The 17,248-nt window shown below is 43.2% G+C and overlaps 1 protein-coding gene across 5 annotated transcripts in view; it reads left to right on the forward strand.

The window, feature by feature from the left end:
- Nucleotides 1-17,248, forward strand: part of TMEM94 (transmembrane protein 94) — a 104,190-nt gene that overhangs the window by 48,851 nt on the left and 38,091 nt on the right. For 4 of the 5 annotated variants that reach the window (XR_009761310.1, XM_061616150.1, XM_061616152.1 and 1 more), the window contains exons 5-15: nucleotides 125-261; nucleotides 627-829; nucleotides 2,884-3,035; nucleotides 3,656-3,758; nucleotides 5,126-5,212; nucleotides 5,754-5,870; nucleotides 7,384-7,440; nucleotides 10,666-10,770; nucleotides 11,888-12,052; nucleotides 14,834-15,046; nucleotides 16,551-16,866. Coding sequence is in view for 4 of the 5 variants with exons in the window: in XM_061616150.1 (XP_061472134.1) it covers nucleotides 125-261; nucleotides 627-829; nucleotides 2,884-3,035; nucleotides 3,656-3,758; nucleotides 5,126-5,212; nucleotides 5,754-5,870; nucleotides 7,384-7,440; nucleotides 10,666-10,770; nucleotides 11,888-12,052; nucleotides 14,834-15,046; nucleotides 16,551-16,866 (1,655 nt within the window). In the remaining variant the exon portion in view is untranslated. The remainder of the gene's footprint in view (nucleotides 1-124; nucleotides 262-626; nucleotides 830-2,883; nucleotides 3,036-3,655; nucleotides 3,759-5,125; nucleotides 5,213-5,753; nucleotides 5,871-7,383; nucleotides 7,441-10,665; nucleotides 10,771-11,887; nucleotides 12,053-14,833; nucleotides 15,047-16,550; nucleotides 16,867-17,248) is intronic. The other variant, XM_061616153.1, reaches the window with a different exon arrangement.

Below are 17,248 nucleotides of genomic sequence, written 5' to 3' on the forward strand. Positions count from 1 at the left end.
ATTTGATTTGATTTGATTGACAGGATCTATTGAGGGTAGTAAAGACAGCCATGCATTTGGTAGGACTGTATATGTAATTCCTTTCTTCAGCTGCCTGCAACCTCTGATGTTTTGCTTTGAACAGTGAAGGTTCTGAAATTGTAAATGCCTTGGCGCTTTTCCTCTTGGTGCTACTTGATCTCTTCTTGATTGGACGACAAGAGAGGTTAAAGCGCCGGGAAGTTGAGAAAAGACTCCGAAACATCATCAGCAGAATAAATGGTGAGGCCTCCTCTTCCCTCCTCTTCCTCTTTGCTATCTTTACCCCTTTTTACTGCCCTGTGCAAAAGTGTAACCACATCCTATCCATACTTTTAGTGCTTACTTTGCATTAGTTCTTATACCTTGTCCGAAAAAGCAAGTTCTTAATTTGAAAGCACCATGTCTCGCTGCTACTCGAGCCCTCCTCCCTTGCAGCTATTTACATTTTTTAAAATTGCATTCATGCAATTAATGTAATGTCTAATTTTTCATTAAGATGCGCCCCAAATGGATTCCTGCCACTGTGGGGATAGGCCTTCTCACCCATAGCCCACTCACCCTGCATATGTGACCATCGTTCATTTCCCTGTTAATCTGCTTTTCAGATGCCTTGAAGGATGGCAAAGAGTTGAACTGGACAAACTCCATGTACCCTGACCTTCACATGCCCTTTGCCCCCTCCTGGTCACTCCACTGGGTCTACAGGGATGGCCATCTTGTCAATCTCCCAGTCAGCTTGTTAGTAGAGGGTGATGTTGTTGCGCTGAGGCCAGGGCAGGAATCCTTCACTTCTCTCAGAGGGATTAAGGTAAGTCACGTTTCTTTCCTCTTTGTACCAGGGAAATAAGTATTGTAAGAGTTGTAAAGTGTGTGAGAGCTGTTATTTGAAAGTGAGAATGTTAATGAGAGGCAAAAACCTGTGCAAAATATGGAAGACCCAAACCATGTATGTCTGAAATCTTATTCAGGTGTTCATTTGGTTCCTAAGCATTTAACAAATTCAATGGAAACAAAACCTCAATTTCTTCATAAACATGAGGGCTAGAAACATGAGGGCTAGAAACCAGTGGTCTCCCATCCAAGAGACTGATCAAATACACATCAGCTGAGCTTCAGCATAAGGCACAGACTATGCACTCAGCCACAATTAGAGGCTGCTTTTAACACTGAAACTGAGAAACCAGATTATAGGTCAAGGTCATACAGTACACATGAGAATATGTATTGTGAGAGGTAATTAAGACATTTATATCATGATAGGACTATTTTATACCTACAACTATAGCAAATACATCCTGTAAGGGGCTATTGTGCCAGCCAGAATAGCCACAACTGAACTGAAATTTTGGGGTGCATCTGAGTCCTGTGAATGTTATTTCTCTAGTTGGGTTGTTCCAAATAGGGTTACCCAAAAAGGTCTTGTTATCTGAAATGATAACTAATACAAAGAAAACAGTTGCTACTTTCGCCTGGCTTTTAGTATAAAATGAATGGAACGGCAGAAGGATTTCACTGTTTTTAGAAAACAAAGTTCCACCTAAGGCAGTACTGGCATTGCAATATAAGGGCATATCTATACCAAAGACTTAAAGGAAACCAACTTATTGGTCCTTTTCTTGAGCAAACTTGGGAATTGTAGTTCTGTGAGAGGTTAGGGAAGCTCATCAGCAATTCTTGATGTTCTCATCAAACAATGATTCTCAGGATTCTTTGAGGGGGGCAGGAGGGAAGCTGTGACAGTTAAACTGATACAAGTATTGCGTAAGTATACCTTTAACATTTACATGTAATAAGTACAGTATATCTGCTTCAGTCCTATTTGGCTGAACCGCTCTTACAAACAGGTTTTCAAGTACAGTAGGGCCCCACTCATATGGCAGGTTAGGTTCCAGACCCCCGCCGAAAAGCGAAAACCACCGAAAAGCAGATCAGCTGTAGCGCGGGGGTCTGGAACCTAACCCACTGATCTTCCCCTCCTCCGGCGCGATCAGCTGGAGTGCGGGAGTCTGATCACCCTGAGGAGGAGAAGATCAGCTGTAGCGCGCAACAGCTGATCTTCCCCTCCTCCGGCGAGATCAGCTGGAGCGTGGGGATCTCCAGCCCCCCCTCCAGCTGATCACCCCACTGGCGCTGTATTAGCGGAACACCGAAAAGTGGGGCACTGAGAAGCGGGGCCCTACTGTAGAGGGAGAAAACTAGCTAAGCTGTACCTGTCCCCCTCTCCCTGATATTTAAAGACATTCTGATGTTTTTAACATTTTAGATCTCACTTAAAGAAATGTCAAATAACCATTGCTCTCCATCTCCTCATACTCTGTAGAAATCTGGTATCCAACCAGTCAGCACCTTCTTTTTTTGTTTCTCCGGCTTTGTGTTCTCTCTGTCCTTCCTGGAGAAGGGTAGTGCTTTTAGAGATGTTGGGGGGTGAAGACACTGAAGGGGATTTTAATTTGTTTAGAGGAGAGGTGGGCAGCCTGTGGCCCTCCAGATGTTGCTGGACTGCAACTCCTGGCATCCCTCACCTTTGGCCATGGTGGCTGGGGCTGGTGGGAGTAGAGAGTCAAACAATATCTGGAGGGCAACAAGTCGCGCGCGCCCCCCTTGTCTAGAGAGTGGTAAGTAAATGGAGGTGAGCTTGCCATTTAGGTAAGAGGTAGGTAGGTAGGTAGGGTGCAAAATGGGGTTTAATATTCAGAAGCAATCTTACAAACTGATGCGCTGTGTCAATCTGAAATTAGTACAATAGGTAATGACGTGTTGCTGCCAAGTCAGTTGCTTTAAGAAGAAAGGACTCTCTAAAGGATCCCTGGGTTTGCCCATTTATTCAGCTTTTGGAGAACTTGTCTCATATTTTTCTGACAGGATGATGAGCACATTGTCCTGGAGCCAGGGGATCTCTTTCCCCCCTTTTCTCCTCCACCCTCCCCAAATGGGGAGGTGAAGAAGGGCCCTCAGAATCCACAGCAGTACAGACTCTTTTGTGTTACTAAAACGCCAGTGATTGACAATGTCAGGTAAGTTCAATACTGCTTCCAGTGTGAAGACAGCCCTTTATTGAAGTTTGCATTAAGATAGCAGAATGGATAAAGAATTCATTTGAGACAGAGCATTCTTGGTGGTGGCTCCCCTGGCTTTGGAACTCCCTCCTAAGGGAAATCAGGGAGTCCCCCCTTTTGCCTGTATCCAGAAAACATGTAAACACTTAAAAAAAATTATTGGGACTTTGGGCCAATAGTCTCATGACATGCTTGCTCTGCTGGGTTTAACTACTATCTGTAATATGTTATAGTGCTGTTGTAAGGTGGCTGTTTATGTAATTTTATTATTGTGAGCTGCTCTGGGCTCCCTTTGGAGAGGATGGGCTGGTTATAAATTTGAAATAATAAATAAATAAAATATGTCCAGTCTATGATCAGTTTAACCATATTATAGTCATAAAACCTCTGCTGCGCAATATTTTAGTACTGTCATCTGACAAATCATCACTTGAAATTGAATATATCAGTCCTGTCCCAATTGTGTAATAGTGGTTTGCCGTCTCTATACATTTTATATATAAAATTGGGAAGTGTAATAAAAAAGTAATAAATAGTTGAACCCTTGTAAGATCCTCAGTAAATCTCTTTTGTTTCAGATTATGTTTAGACATGGCTTTGTCACGTCCTGTGACTGCTCTGGATAACGAGAGGTTCACAGTACAATCGGTGATGCTCAAGTTTGCCGTTCCCATTGTGCTGGTACGTCCTATTGATGGGCTACTGCTTGTGGCAAGACTCCAGGTAGCTGGGACCATTGCATTTGCTACACCTTCCTGTGGTGTGAGCAGTTCTAACTCATGCAATGGATTCTTGATTCATTCTGGCTAGAAGCGTGAAGGTCTTTGGTACTCAGTATTCAATTGTTGAATATGGGAAATGTTTTGGTTTTGAGTGCAGAAGAGAACTTGACAAGATTAATGGAGAGGAGGGAGCCTCGCCTGCCACAAGCTAAGATGATAATGGCATGCCCTGCATTCTCAGACTTCAGTTGATATGTAGAGTTAGGTAATCTAAAGGCAAATTAGAATGTTTATTTAATTTGATGTAACAAAATTTGTATAGCCCTTAACTGTAAATGAGATCCAGTGTGGTGTAGTGGTTAAGGTGTTGGGCTTTGACCCGGGAGACCAGGGTTCGAATCCCCCACAGCCATGAAGCTCACTGGGTGACCTTGGGCCAGTCACTGCCTCTCAGCCTGAGAGGAAGGCAATGGTAAACCCCCTCTGAATACCGCTTACCATGAAAACCCTATTCATAGGATTGCCATTAGATCGACTTGAAGGCAGGGCTGTGGAGTCGGAGTCATGGAGTCGGTGTCAGGAGCAATTTTGGGTGGAGTCAGAGTTGGAGTCAGAGTCAGGAGCAATTTTGGGTGGAGTCGGAGTCGGTAGAAATGTACCGACTCTGACTTCCAAATAAGTTTTAATTGACAAGAAGCAATTTTGGGTGCAGTCGGAGTCGGACAGTAGAAAAATAGAGGAGTCGGAGTCGGACAGTGGAAAAATAGAGTCAGAGTCGGAGTCAGAGTCGAAGGTTTGGCATACCAACTCCACAGCCCTGCTTGAAGGCAGTCCATTTCCATTTTTAACTGTAAATAAGGCCTCTAAGTAGTAATTAATCCTTTCATTAATGCATTCTTGTAACTCTTCTGTTACATCCAAAATTTGGTCACTCTTTAGGAGGACAGATTTAGACTTTTATCCTGTATTTCCAGCACAGTCGCAGAGCACATGTTTTGCGTTGCAAAGTCTCATATTAACCCCCTAGCATTTCCAGATAGGGCTGGGAGTGTCCCCTGTCTGAAACCCTGGAGAATTTCTGCCAGTCAGTGTAGCAGTGCTGAGCTAGAAATATCAGTTGTCTGACTTGGTATAATGCAGCTTCCTAATCACTGTCGGGAAACATTTGAAAGTAAACTAGGCATTGGCTTTGAGCCATTGAGGCTCATAATTGTTTTAATGTAATAACAACCAGAAGGTGTTTCTGTAATCTTTCGAGGGATAGTTTTGTTGTCATGGTGACTGACATAATGGCTTCTAATGCTACCTCCTTTTCTTAAATGGCAGATTGGTTTCCTGGTCACCAATGCTATACGCTTTGTTTTCATGGCTCCTGGAGTAGTCCCCTGGCAATACATACTGCTTCAGCTGCAGGTAAAGAAGGTTGTGTTTTTATTTTCTCCAAACTATAGTGAGTACCCCTTTATGAGAAAAGTCACACGCTTTCTGGTATTTACTGTTGAGTGTATATGTATTCATACTCTTGTTCCACATGCTACCTATGGGGAGCTGGAACATCATTTTCTCCATGGTAGACACATGGCTTGGGCCTCTTGCCTGCCCAGATTTATCAGTGTTAATTGCTAATGTTCAGAAAAAGAGATGGCATGGATTAATTTTTTCATGTAGGTTTATATTGGGTATAAGGTTTGGACCTTTGTTCATCTTAACTTTTTTTTAGCCTTGTCTCTTCTCCTTTATTTGTCTCTCTGTGTGTTTTCTACGCACATGTGTCCAGTGCTCAAGAATGCTGTACACATCTTGGGAGTATCAATAACAATGTTCTTGCGAGCAACCAGTTCTTGCTGTTGGGACTTCTTCTTTTCTTTCTTTTTGGTGCTGTTGGGGAGGTGATGGAACATCTTCAGCTGTACGTGGTGGTTGTACTAACTGGGAAACTGCAATGGCTTTTCAGGTCAATGGTGTCTTGCCCATCCTGCCGCTGCTGTTTCCTGTCCTGTGGATTATTGCTACAGCCTTTGGTGAAGCCAGAGTCCTGGCCCAGATGAGCAAGACTTCACCCACTTCCCTGGTAGGTAATGCAACAACAGAGCATCGTGGAAAAGGAAGAGAGGATGGACTGGGTAAAGACAACTCTGGACTTCTGAGTCAGGAGGGGAATTCACAAGTGTCTTCTAGGTCTGAAAAACACAAATGTTTTGGGCCTGTGTTTTGCCATTTTCCCCTGTGAACTTTTGAAGCTGGATCAGTTGTGGATACAAGTGGAAGTACTGTCATAGGGTGTGTGTGTGTGTGTGTGTGTGTGAGAGAGAGAGAGAGAGAGAGAGAGAGAGAGAGAGAGAGAGAGAGAGGAATAGGGAAGCAGGACTGACATGGGTCAAGTTGGGTTCTGGGAATGAGCAAAATAGAGGTGGTAGGAGGGCTTGATTGGCAAGCTGCTGGGCTTCATTTCCTCCCCAAGGGTTGAGTTGCAGATGGCTGGTTAGTCTGAGTGCCTGCCTGCCTGCCTCTCCCAACTATCAGCAGCACTTGGGCTGTTTTATAGACGTTTTATAATAATTGTCTAATATCTGTAAAGAAGCCAGATTTTGTGTCTCATAATCTGTAGGGCCTAAGAATAATAGGAGTGGCATTTTAATCTTCAGTGTGATGGGAGAAAAAGGGTGGATGGTTCATCTGTCAGTTGATTCCTACCACTCCAGGTGTACCTTCTGCATCTATCCACTGCCCTCTTCAATCCCCCCCAGCACCATCACTTGCTGCAGGCATGTGCAGCTTGATCTCCTTCTCTTCCTCTTCTCCTTTCCCCCACCTTGTTGCCAGCGCCTCCATCCTCCCTGCCAACCACACTCGTATTCGCAGTTCATGTTTGCCTTCTGCGTCCTACAGTCCATGAAATCCTGCCAGTTCTTCTCCCCCCCTCCATGATTTAATATCAGATGTAGTTCTGCATCTTGGCCACCTGAATACTTATTTGTGTCTTAGTCAGTTCTATCTTGACTTAGGGTAGCATCCTTTCTTGTATCTCTTTTCCTCCAAATCCATTTAGAATGTAGCATGTATGGTCCTCTCCTTCTTTAGCCTCTTAGATCACGTGTCCTTTCCTGGCCTTCTCTTCACCTAGTGGATTGGATTTGAGCTATTTGTTCTCCCTCTCTGCATGATTCTGCTCCCTGCTTTCCTCTTCAAGCCTTCCTGTGGGCCACCTTCTAACTTGACGTTCCTCCTCACAACACATCCCAATCTGTCTTCATGCCCTCTATTGACCATTTTGAATTGGGTAAATGTACCTAAATCTGGTCAGAAGCTGTTTCTTCTACATCTAGACATCAGTTCAAGATGAACCTCAAGTTTCCTTCACTGATTTCATCTCTTGAAGGGAAAAGGACTGTGCTTTGGGGGTTTTAATTCTTGACTTGTAAACACATAGCCAAGGTAGCATTCTGGATTCCGTTCAAGTCCTGCAGAGCTAAGCCTGTTTCTCATCCATGTCTCCCATTGGTGAAAAGCATTTTCTAAGGGGATGTTCCCCATGCATCAGTTCTAAGCACCTTGATAGTAACCAATCTGTTCTCTTGCTGCAGCTGGCTAAGTTCTCAGAGGACACACTCAGCAGCTACACAGAGGTGGTATCTTCCCAGGTACTATTTTATTAACCAGTCTTGCATCCTGTTCTTGTGGTGTTGCTTAGCGCCGTAAGATCCTCCCCATCCTTTCTCTTTGTGATCTGCTTGCTCCCTTGTGCTGATTTCCTGTTGCTGATGTCTCTTGCTTTGTTGGCGCTTTCATTTGCTACTCTGTTGCGCTTTGCATGCTGGATGCACAGCTTTCCCACATGCTGTTTTTAATAGAGGATGTTCACCATTCCCTTTGATTGTCTGAGAACAAAAAGCCTTGTGATTTAACTCTGCGGTTGCCTAGAATGTTTAAACAAGCTGTATTTCAAATCCTATATTGATTGCCCTGGCTGAAAATAGCTGACTGTGAGAGAGTGGTAAGTATCGGCAGGATCTGAGCAGAATATTATATATATATCTGTAACATAAGAAGAGCTTGCTGGAACAGGCCAATGGCCCATCTAGTCCAGCATCCTGTTCTCACAGTGGCCAACCAGATGCCCATGGGAAGAATAATCAAAATACATGACGCTGTATACATCATCAAAATCAAATTGGGAAAGGGAAGAATGGAAACAATGTTTGTGTGTTTCTAAGGAACCAGACAGTGAAAAACAAACAAGTTGGGATTTCTAAGTAGGCCCCAGAGTCTATATGTTAAAGTCTGGCTTTGTAGTTAAGGGGGTAGCAGCTTGACCACCTGCGTACATCCACCATTCTCTGCGGTTTCTTTCTCTTAGGTGCTCAAACTTCATGGGAATGAGTCTTACTTAAATGAAGAAGGCAGTTTGTCTGTGCTTCACTCTCACCCACCAAAAACATAATGTAGTCAAACCAAATCAAAAGGATTTGTTTGTGGCACTCGCTGCTTTCCTCAGTCAGGACCAAGTAAAAGTGTGGGTTGCCCATTGACTTCAGTGGTGACTACACCAAGGATTGTGGGGGTGGGGAAAATACTACACCCGTTTGGGGCAGGATGATTCTTTGTCCCCAACCGTTGGTGTAACCAAAAGCCCTGGCACTGCTAATCCCAAGCATTCAAAAATATTTACTATAATCGCTAATCCTGTTTAAAAATAAAAACCCACATCCCAAACTGTTGCCCTGGGTTCCTATTGGGAGGAAGGGCAGGATATAAATCTCACGAATAATTAAATAAAATAATAAATATTTTGTGTATATATACTGCCAGGGCCATGTTTCTGCTTCTCCAGCCATAAAAATCTAGCATTTCTGCTTTTAAAAAAAGTGTACCCCAAACCTTGACATGCCTGTCAGTAACCAGCTAGTAGCTGCCTGTCTCTCCTCTGCTGAGTAGAAGGGTTGAAGACCCATATGAAGAGCAGGGTGGGATACAAAGGAAGCAAGCTACTAAAAAACGTTGCCATTAGACCATAAGAAGAGCGTTGCTGGATCAGACCAAAGGCCTGTGTAGACCAGCATATTTTCTCCTACAGTGACCAACAAGATGCCTCTGGGAAGACCACAAGTAGGACAACAGCCTTCTCCTGCTGTTGTTCCTCATCAGAACCAATATGATTGTTGCTGTTGCTACTTAAATTAATTTTACCATGTTAATCTTTGATTGCCCTGCCCTGCACAAGATTCCTCTCATGTAGGAAGCAAATGGGGCATGAGGGGTTAGAGCAGCCTTTCCCAACCAGTGTGCCTCCAGATGTTGTTGGACCACAACTCCCATCAGCCTCAGCCAGCATTGCCAATGGTCAGGAGAGATGGGAATTGTGGTCCAACAACATCTGGAGGCACACTGGTTGGGAAAGGCTGGGTTAGTGAAATGCTCACCTTTCAAAGTGTAACTTCTTAGCCTTTGTTTCTTCTGCTTGCCCTATTGGTAAGTAAAATGGGAGTGTCCCACTGGTCTGAAGTTAAAACACAATCAGTTTCTGTGGTTTTTGTCCTGAGGAAGTGGTCAGTTTCTCAGATCACCAACACAGCAATGCCCTATTTGTACTTGTGAGATCAAATTAAATCAGATCGCACAACTTATTCAGGGATCTGTGCAGTGGCTATCCCTGCATAGGCACCTTGACAATGGGCCGTGTTAGGATTTTTTAAAAACCTTGGAATGCATTTGTCATAATGAGAAACTAGGACCCAGTAGGACTCCAGAAGTCTCTCAAGCTGAGCAACCAATTTATTCAGCTGACCTTGGCAAGTCATTTGTGACGTATTTTATACCTTGATTTCATATCTTTAGCAAAGTAAGAATGATAGGGGTTGCCCTTCCAGTGCATATTTTTTTGTCCCGGGTTGGTAAATCTTCAAAATAGTTTCTCAAAACTGAACCTAAATTGAACCTATATCTGTAGCATTTAACTGATCTGTAGATCTGCATTGGCTGTCTGTTAGCTACTGAGACAAGTGCAAGCCTTTTTTACCCTTTGTTGACATTTGAAGCGCTAAACATCTTGGGACCAGGATACCTTGCAGACCGCCTCCCACACTACAGGCCAGACCAATCTTTAAGATCTTCCAGTGAGACCCTGTTGGTCATTCCGTGACCAGCAGATGGTCACTTGATGACAGTGCAAAAGGTGGCCTTCCCGGTGATTGCACCTACCCTTTGGAATCCGCCCCCCAAGTAATGCATGAGGCAGAGACAGTAATGATGTTTAAACACCTCTTAAAAATTTATATCTTTACCCAAACTTTCCTCGACTCTGACTCTTAGTTTTTAATCGTTTTGTACACCGCTCAGTTTGGTCTGTGATGTACGATTGAGTTTTATTTTTATTTTGTTTTTAGGAAATGTTACTGTTTGGTCTACATAAAAGCAATAAAAACACGTTCTATTAAGTAGTAGAACAATGTTATGAATAGATACATAAAATAAGTTATTCCCTGTCTTTCCACCAATTTGTCTCCAATTTTAGATTTTTATATTGCTTCTTAGCAATGCTCTCTGAGCAGTTCATAATACAGAATTAAGTAATAAAAACACAATACAGAATGAAAATCCATAAAACGGACTTTATAAATGAAATCCTGTGCCGTGTGCTTTTTGCAGAATCCATGTATTGATCATCTTAGCAAGTTTCTTCAACATTAGATCTCTTGTTTATGGACAGCAGGCTGTACCTTCTTTCCTTCTGAAATGTGAAGCACCATATTTTCATGTAGTCCTGTCTTTTCTGGAAATGGATCATATTTCATAATTTACATAAACTTCTCCTTGCCTGTTTCCCCTCACTTATTGTATCCATACTTGTCCAATTCCTTTTCTGGCAGGAAATGATGCGAAGTATCTGGAGCCACTTCCTGCGGGTTCTGAAGGGCAAGTCTCCTACCCTTACCTTCACCTCTAGCTTGCTTCACAGCTTGGGATCTGTCACAGTAAGTATGATTGCAAGGAGAGATCTAACAGTTAGCATCCTAGTTTTCTGGACAGCTGTAGGGTCTTCCTGCCAGGGTTCATTCGTTTAGATTTGTTGTGTCCTTTATAGAGGAAGGGTCGCAGCTCAGTGGCAGAGCGTCTGCTTTGCATGCAGAAGGTCCCAGGTTCAATCCCCAGCATCTCCAGGTAGGACTGGGAATGTCCTCTGTCTGAAACCCTGGAGAGCTGCTGCCAATCCTTATGGATAGTACTAAGTGAGATGGATCAGTTGCCTGACTCCGTGTATGGCAGCTTCGTCTGTTCCTATGTAGAAAAGATTCTTCTAAATCCCACAAGGACATCTGTGATGTTAGCTGGATATTTCTGAGTTCGTGGCTTAGATAATGCATTCAGCTTGACCTGAGCTCTGCAACACAGGCAGTCAGATTTCGGCTACAGCCATGGTCAAGCTCTTACGACCTGGATGTGGATTAGCTAGCTGTTCTTTGCTCTAAGCAACTTGACAATAGTCTCTGCTAGATAGAAGAAACGTGATAAATGCTTTCTGTTTTAAAATCAATTGAGATAAAACTGAAGTAGGCCTTGTTTTTTATGAAATTAAGAACAATAATTTTTTAAATAAAATTCAAGAGTCCTACCTTCTGCCCATTTTTTTGCAGTATTCTCCACTTCTGTGCAAAGCATAGACAGTTTCCAGTAGACTGTTCTACGTGGAGCAGCCTGGGAAGCTCATGGCAGTGGATCATAAAGGGCATCTACGAGGCCGTATATTGCTGTCTTCAGCTTTAAACTTTCTTGGCCTTAGGTGGCTTATCACTAAACTGGGGACACTGCTTGCCACTTAACCATCCTATCTTTAAAATATTACATGGTGGCTCCTCTACACTAAGCTGCCATTAAGATGTTGTGGAGGTTAGCTCTGTATTCTGTAGCATTCAAGAAAGTCTCCAGAGATGGGAAGATACTTGAAAAGGGCCTTTCTTCTGTTTTCCGTGGTGCTTGAAAGCTGAGATGACTTGACTGATACTTATTTGCCTCAGTGATTCATGCACAGTCTTGCCAATAGTTTTTTGTGTGTCTTTGGGGTGTTGTGGAATATCTTGGGCCTGTTTTTAGGTGCTTTGCTGTGTGGATAAGCAAGGAATTCTGTCCTGGCCTAATCCCAGTCCAGAGACGGTTTTGTTCTTTAGTGGTAAAGTGGAACCTCCTCATAGCAGCCATGAAGACTTGACAGATGAACTCTCCACACGTTCCTTCTGCCACCCAGACATGGACGAAGAGGTGAGATACGGGTCTTTGGGCCACAGCAGCTGGTTTGTCAAGAAATTGTGCCGTGATTCTTTCCTCAATTTCTGTATAAGTCCTCACCCTTCCATGCCTGTTCAGCGTTTCATCCTTTAGTGATGCAATATTGGAATCTGCTAAGAGCAGGGCCTTCTCAGTAGTTGCCCCACCAATGTAGAATGAATGCTCTCCCCCAGGAGGTGTGCTCAGCCTCATCATTGACTGAGATTTCAGTTAACTAAAACTGGTCTGCTTTGTCTATCCTTTGGTAAACTGCCACGTGCCTGCTTTCTAATTTTACTTCATTTATTGATTTGTTTTATTGGATGTCATTGCTTTTGTACTTTAAATCACTTTGTAATTTTTTAATTTTGAAAAGTGGTACATAAATTAAACATTTACCAGCATTATTTATTTCAGAAATTTGCACCTTGCTTTCTTGTAACAAGAAAGAAGCAACTCAAAAGCGGCTCCCTCCCAAAACAATCAATGCCCTTAAAACATAAAAATGAACAGTAGAAAATAACCATGATATGGCAAAACAAGAATGCATTTCAGTCAGAATAATAAAAACAGTGTGTGGCAAATCAATAAATCAGATATAATATTTACATAAGCCAAATCAAATTGGCCCCAAAGCCTTCTTAACCAGGTTTGAATTTGGCATCTGAAAGTAAATGCAGTGTTGGGACCTGGCAAGCCTCCCTCGGAAGGGAATTCAACAAAGTTGGCATCACCACTAGGAAGGCCCTGCTTCTAGTACACATCTGCTGGACCTCATTTGGTCAAGGATGACTGAAGAGGACCTCAGATGTTGAACAGAGCATCCTGGGGGCACACATGTGAGAAGGCAATCCTTAAGATACCCTGGTCCCAATCTTTCAGGGCTTTAAAGATTAAAACAGCATCTTGAATTGAGCCCAGAAACAAATGGGCAGATTAGACAAAGTGGAATGAATGTGCTCCAACTGACCTGTACCAGAGAATAATCTGGAGGTTACCAAATGATGAATGATTTATGATGAGGTCTGACATTTGCAGGAACGGGTGTAGCTGGTAAAAGGCACTCTTAGTCACCACTGCCACCACCTGAGCCTCTAAAAGCAGCACCAGATCAAGGAGCACACTTAAGCTACAAACTCAGTTCTTTGGGAGGAGGGAAAACTTGTTCAAAATAGACTGTAGATCTATTCCTGAGTCAGGAAGACCAGCACACACTATTTTCTTCTTCTTTGGATTAAGATTCAGTTTGTTCTCTCCCATCTATCCAGTCCCTCTCAGTGATGATTTGAGACCTCCGCTGCTTCTCTAGGGGAGGGGAGGGGAGATCTAGAGCTGGGTGTTGTAACTGTATTGATTACTTCTCAGTTCAAATCTCCACCCAACAGCTTTATGTTGATGTTTAAAAGTGTAGGGAACAAGATGAAATCCTGTGGCCAAAGGCAGTTCCTCAGCACTCCATAAAAGGTTAGACCTTCTTTAAAATGGTGTTCCCTCAAGCCCATCTTCACAAGGTGCCCAGAAGGATACTGTGATAAATCATAGCAAAGGCCACTGAGAATTGAGAGGTTCACTCTCTCACCTCCATCTCCTGGCACAAGATGCCCTCTTGGGTGACTGTCCTGAAACCCGAGTAAAAAAATCCAGCTGAAAAGGATCTAGATAATCGGTACCATCCAGTAAAAGCTGGGGCAAGGAGTCCTGTGACACTAAAGTCTAGCAGCTTTAATGCTGCTTAAGCTTTTGTGTACTGGAATCTACTTCATGACGTGTTTACCCTCAATTGGTGGGTCTGTCTGTTGGTTGATCTATGTATAATCTATGCTGCCAGTTTGCTTGTTATTTGATACAGTCTAATTAATGGTTTAGTGTTGTTATGCACGAAGCTGTTTGCTTGTTGTTTTGAAGCAGTATATAACCTTCCTTGTGGCTGCATGGTGAAGGGCTCAAAATGTATATAAATGAAATAAATCTCTTTATTATTATTATTTATTAAATTTATATCCTGCCTCCCCTCTCAGAAGGAGCCCAGGGCAGCAGAAAACCCCACTAAAAAGTCTTTAAAACAGAACATGTTTAAAAACATATTTTAAAACAAATCTTTAAACATGCTTTTAAAAAAATCTGAAAACAATTCCAGCACTGATGCAGGCTGGGATAAGGGCTCTACTTAAAAGGCTTGTTGAAAGAAGAAGGTCTTCAATAGGTGCTGAAAAGGCAACAGAGATGGTGCCTGTCTAATATTTAAGGGGAGGGAATTCCAAAGGGTCAGTGCCACAACACTAAAGGTCCATTTATCCATGTGTCTGTGGGTAAGAAGGAAGTAAATTGTTACCCGTAATGCCAAAAGGCCATGAAAGGTAAATGGCCTATGACGTTTCCATGTAAAACTCAAATGTTTACAAGATAAGTGCAGCGACTGTTCACAGTCCTAGTAAGCGATGAGAACACTGTCTTCCTGATGGTTATTCAACATGGCACGTGGAAGAGAATTCGCAAAGGCCTAACCTAAGCCCTACTAGAATAGGCTTTGTTTTCTGTAGTGTGGTTAGTGTCTAAAGTTTATGTAGATTTCTTTGCAGGAGAGTGTTGAAAACTTTTCTCTTAATAGAACTCCCTTCTGGAGCATGTAGGAGAAGTAAGGGCCAGTTTTCCCTTCACCTGGAAGGATAAAATGAGTCTTCCAGTGCCATGAGGTTTTTAAGTAATGTTGTTGTCCTTCTCTTGTTTCAACTTGCCTTTACTTCTCTGCTTACCTCTTCTTATGCTGTATTACAGCCCCACGAAAGGGATGCTCTGCTCTCAGGGCCTTTGTCAGATGTGGTTCACATTACCAATGAGCAAGACAGGGCCGAGTGGTCCACCAGCAACACCCCGAAATCTTCTGAGACTCAAATTCACAAGAAGCCAGCTGGCCGCAGCAAGCACCCTTCAGGATCCAATGTGAGCTTCAGCAAGGACATCGAGGGGGGAGAGGAGGAGCTAGTGCAGGTAAGACATGACGGAAGCTTCAGATGTGAGGAGGAGCTCCCCTCAGCTTAGGACAAAGGTGGCATCCTAGTCTCCTAAGCAGACATCGGTAGATAAGATGTGATGATAAGAGAGGAGAGAGGGAAAAGAATAAGTACATTTGAAAACTGCTCTTCTTAGGAGATCAAATATCTCACAGTGGGGCATAAGGAGTAAGTTAGAAGTGCTTGTTTATCCCAAAGCACCATGGATCATATTGCAAGTGGCAACACGGTTAGGTGTAAGATTTAAGGCCTTGTGCCTGCATATTTGTCAGAAGAAGAAAGTGGCATGTGGGGACTGCTTTACGCCCTACACGATTGCTTTGTAGGTGGGTCTAGGGGGAGGTGGAAGTGTTTGCATGCTGAGGCTTCAAGGACATGGGGCTTTGGTCTCCACCACCATCAGCTTCTGGCCTGAGAGATCAAAGATGCTGCAGGCAGGGGTGCTTGACCTATCAACTGCGTCTTGGTTATCCGTTGTTCAGCTTGGCCTTGAGCCACTTAGTGGAAGAGCAAAGACGGAGCGTGTGCAAAGCCCAGTCTTGAGTGTCTCTGTTGCTCTAGCTTAAACAATGTTTGTATTAGCAGGCATTTGCACCACAGAGATGTAAGGCACAGAATTGGAAGGGAAAGAGGCTCTGTGGATACAGAGCATAGCAGAAGACAATGGAGGATAAAAGAATGTGCTCATGCCTGTGTTGAATCTGTGGGGCAAAACACATTTGACACACAAAAACCAGCAGTCAGTAGTTAGTTAAGATATTTAAGTAATATTATCTGCCATTTACTGTTTCATTTAAATCTTTTTTTAAAAAAACCTTAGGAATCCTTCTTTCAAACACTGGAAGCAAATTCTCCCCATGTCTTTGTTCTCAATGTGGCACCTTTATTCTCCAGAGAAATATGACACCATCAGAGCTTTCTAAATTTTAAAGACTGACAAAAGAATGAGCGAGGATTAGAAATAGTTCAGTCTTCAAATAGAATTCAGTTCGGGGGTTGCTTCCATTTATTTTGAAATTTCTGCACCTTTCTCCTTATTGTTGCACTTCAGAAAACTTTCCATAGCCATGAGAGCTAGAAAATTGCAGGTTATTGAAAGGTAAGTTTTTTCAGCATTTTGCCAGTTACAATGAACATTTTTGAGGGCTGTTTATAGCTCATGGGTAGGAACCTGTAACCCTACAGATGTTGCTGGACTACAGCTCCCATCATCCTTGACCATTGGCCATGCTGACTGGGGCTGATGGGTGTTAGAGTCAAACAATATCTGCAGCATTATAGGTTCCCCACCACTGATGTAGTCTAGGAGTTCTATGCTAACCATTTATGAACTCCTCTCCCCTATGTAAGGAGAATAGAGGCTGAGACCGTAACTCTAATGCTGCAGCCATTTGGCTATAATATTGAGCTGTGATGAAGTAAATAGAGCCCCTTGTGTATCCCATTAGAACTGACTCTGTGTTTTTTGACCGTTGAGCCAGGTTGAGGGTGAGAGCGAGGGATTGGCATGTGAAGCTGAAGACTTTGTGTGCGATTACCACTTGGAAATGCTTAGCCTGTCTCAGGACCAGCAGAATCCCTCCTGCATCCAGTTTGATGATTCCAATTGGCAGATGCACTTAACCTCCCTGAAGCCCCTGGGCTTGAATGTCCTGCTTAATCTGTGCAATGCCAGCGTGACAGAACGCCTGTGCCGCTTCTCCGACCACCTCTGCAACATCGCCTTGCAGGAGACGCACAATGCTGTGTTGCCTGTTCATGTGCCCTGGGGGCTTTGTGAGCTGGCCAGGCTCATAGGTAAGGATGACAGACATGGAAAGAGCAGCTGGGGCACAGGACTGGGAGGGCCACTGTAATTTTGCAGTGTGCTAGTATATCATTTTCAGGTTTACACTAATGAACCAGACAGTTCACATATGACTATAAAACTTACAGGAGAGGGCCTCCTGCAGAAACCATCTTATCAGGAGGTCTGTTCCACAGAACGTAGGAGACAGACTTTTAGTGTTGTGGCACTTACCCTTTGGAATTCCCTCCCCTTAAATATTAGACAGGCGCCATCTCTCTTGACTTTTTGGCACCTACTGAAGACCTTCCTATTTCAAAAAGCCTTTTAAGGAGAGACTTTATCCTAGTCTGTGTCTTTTTTGGAATTGCTTTTTAAGATGTTTTAAAATAT

Source organism: Rhineura floridana, chromosome 3 (genome assembly GCF_030035675.1).
Source record: "Rhineura floridana isolate rRhiFlo1 chromosome 3, rRhiFlo1.hap2, whole genome shotgun sequence".
NCBI lineage: Eukaryota > Metazoa > Chordata > Lepidosauria > Squamata > Rhineuridae > Rhineura > Rhineura floridana.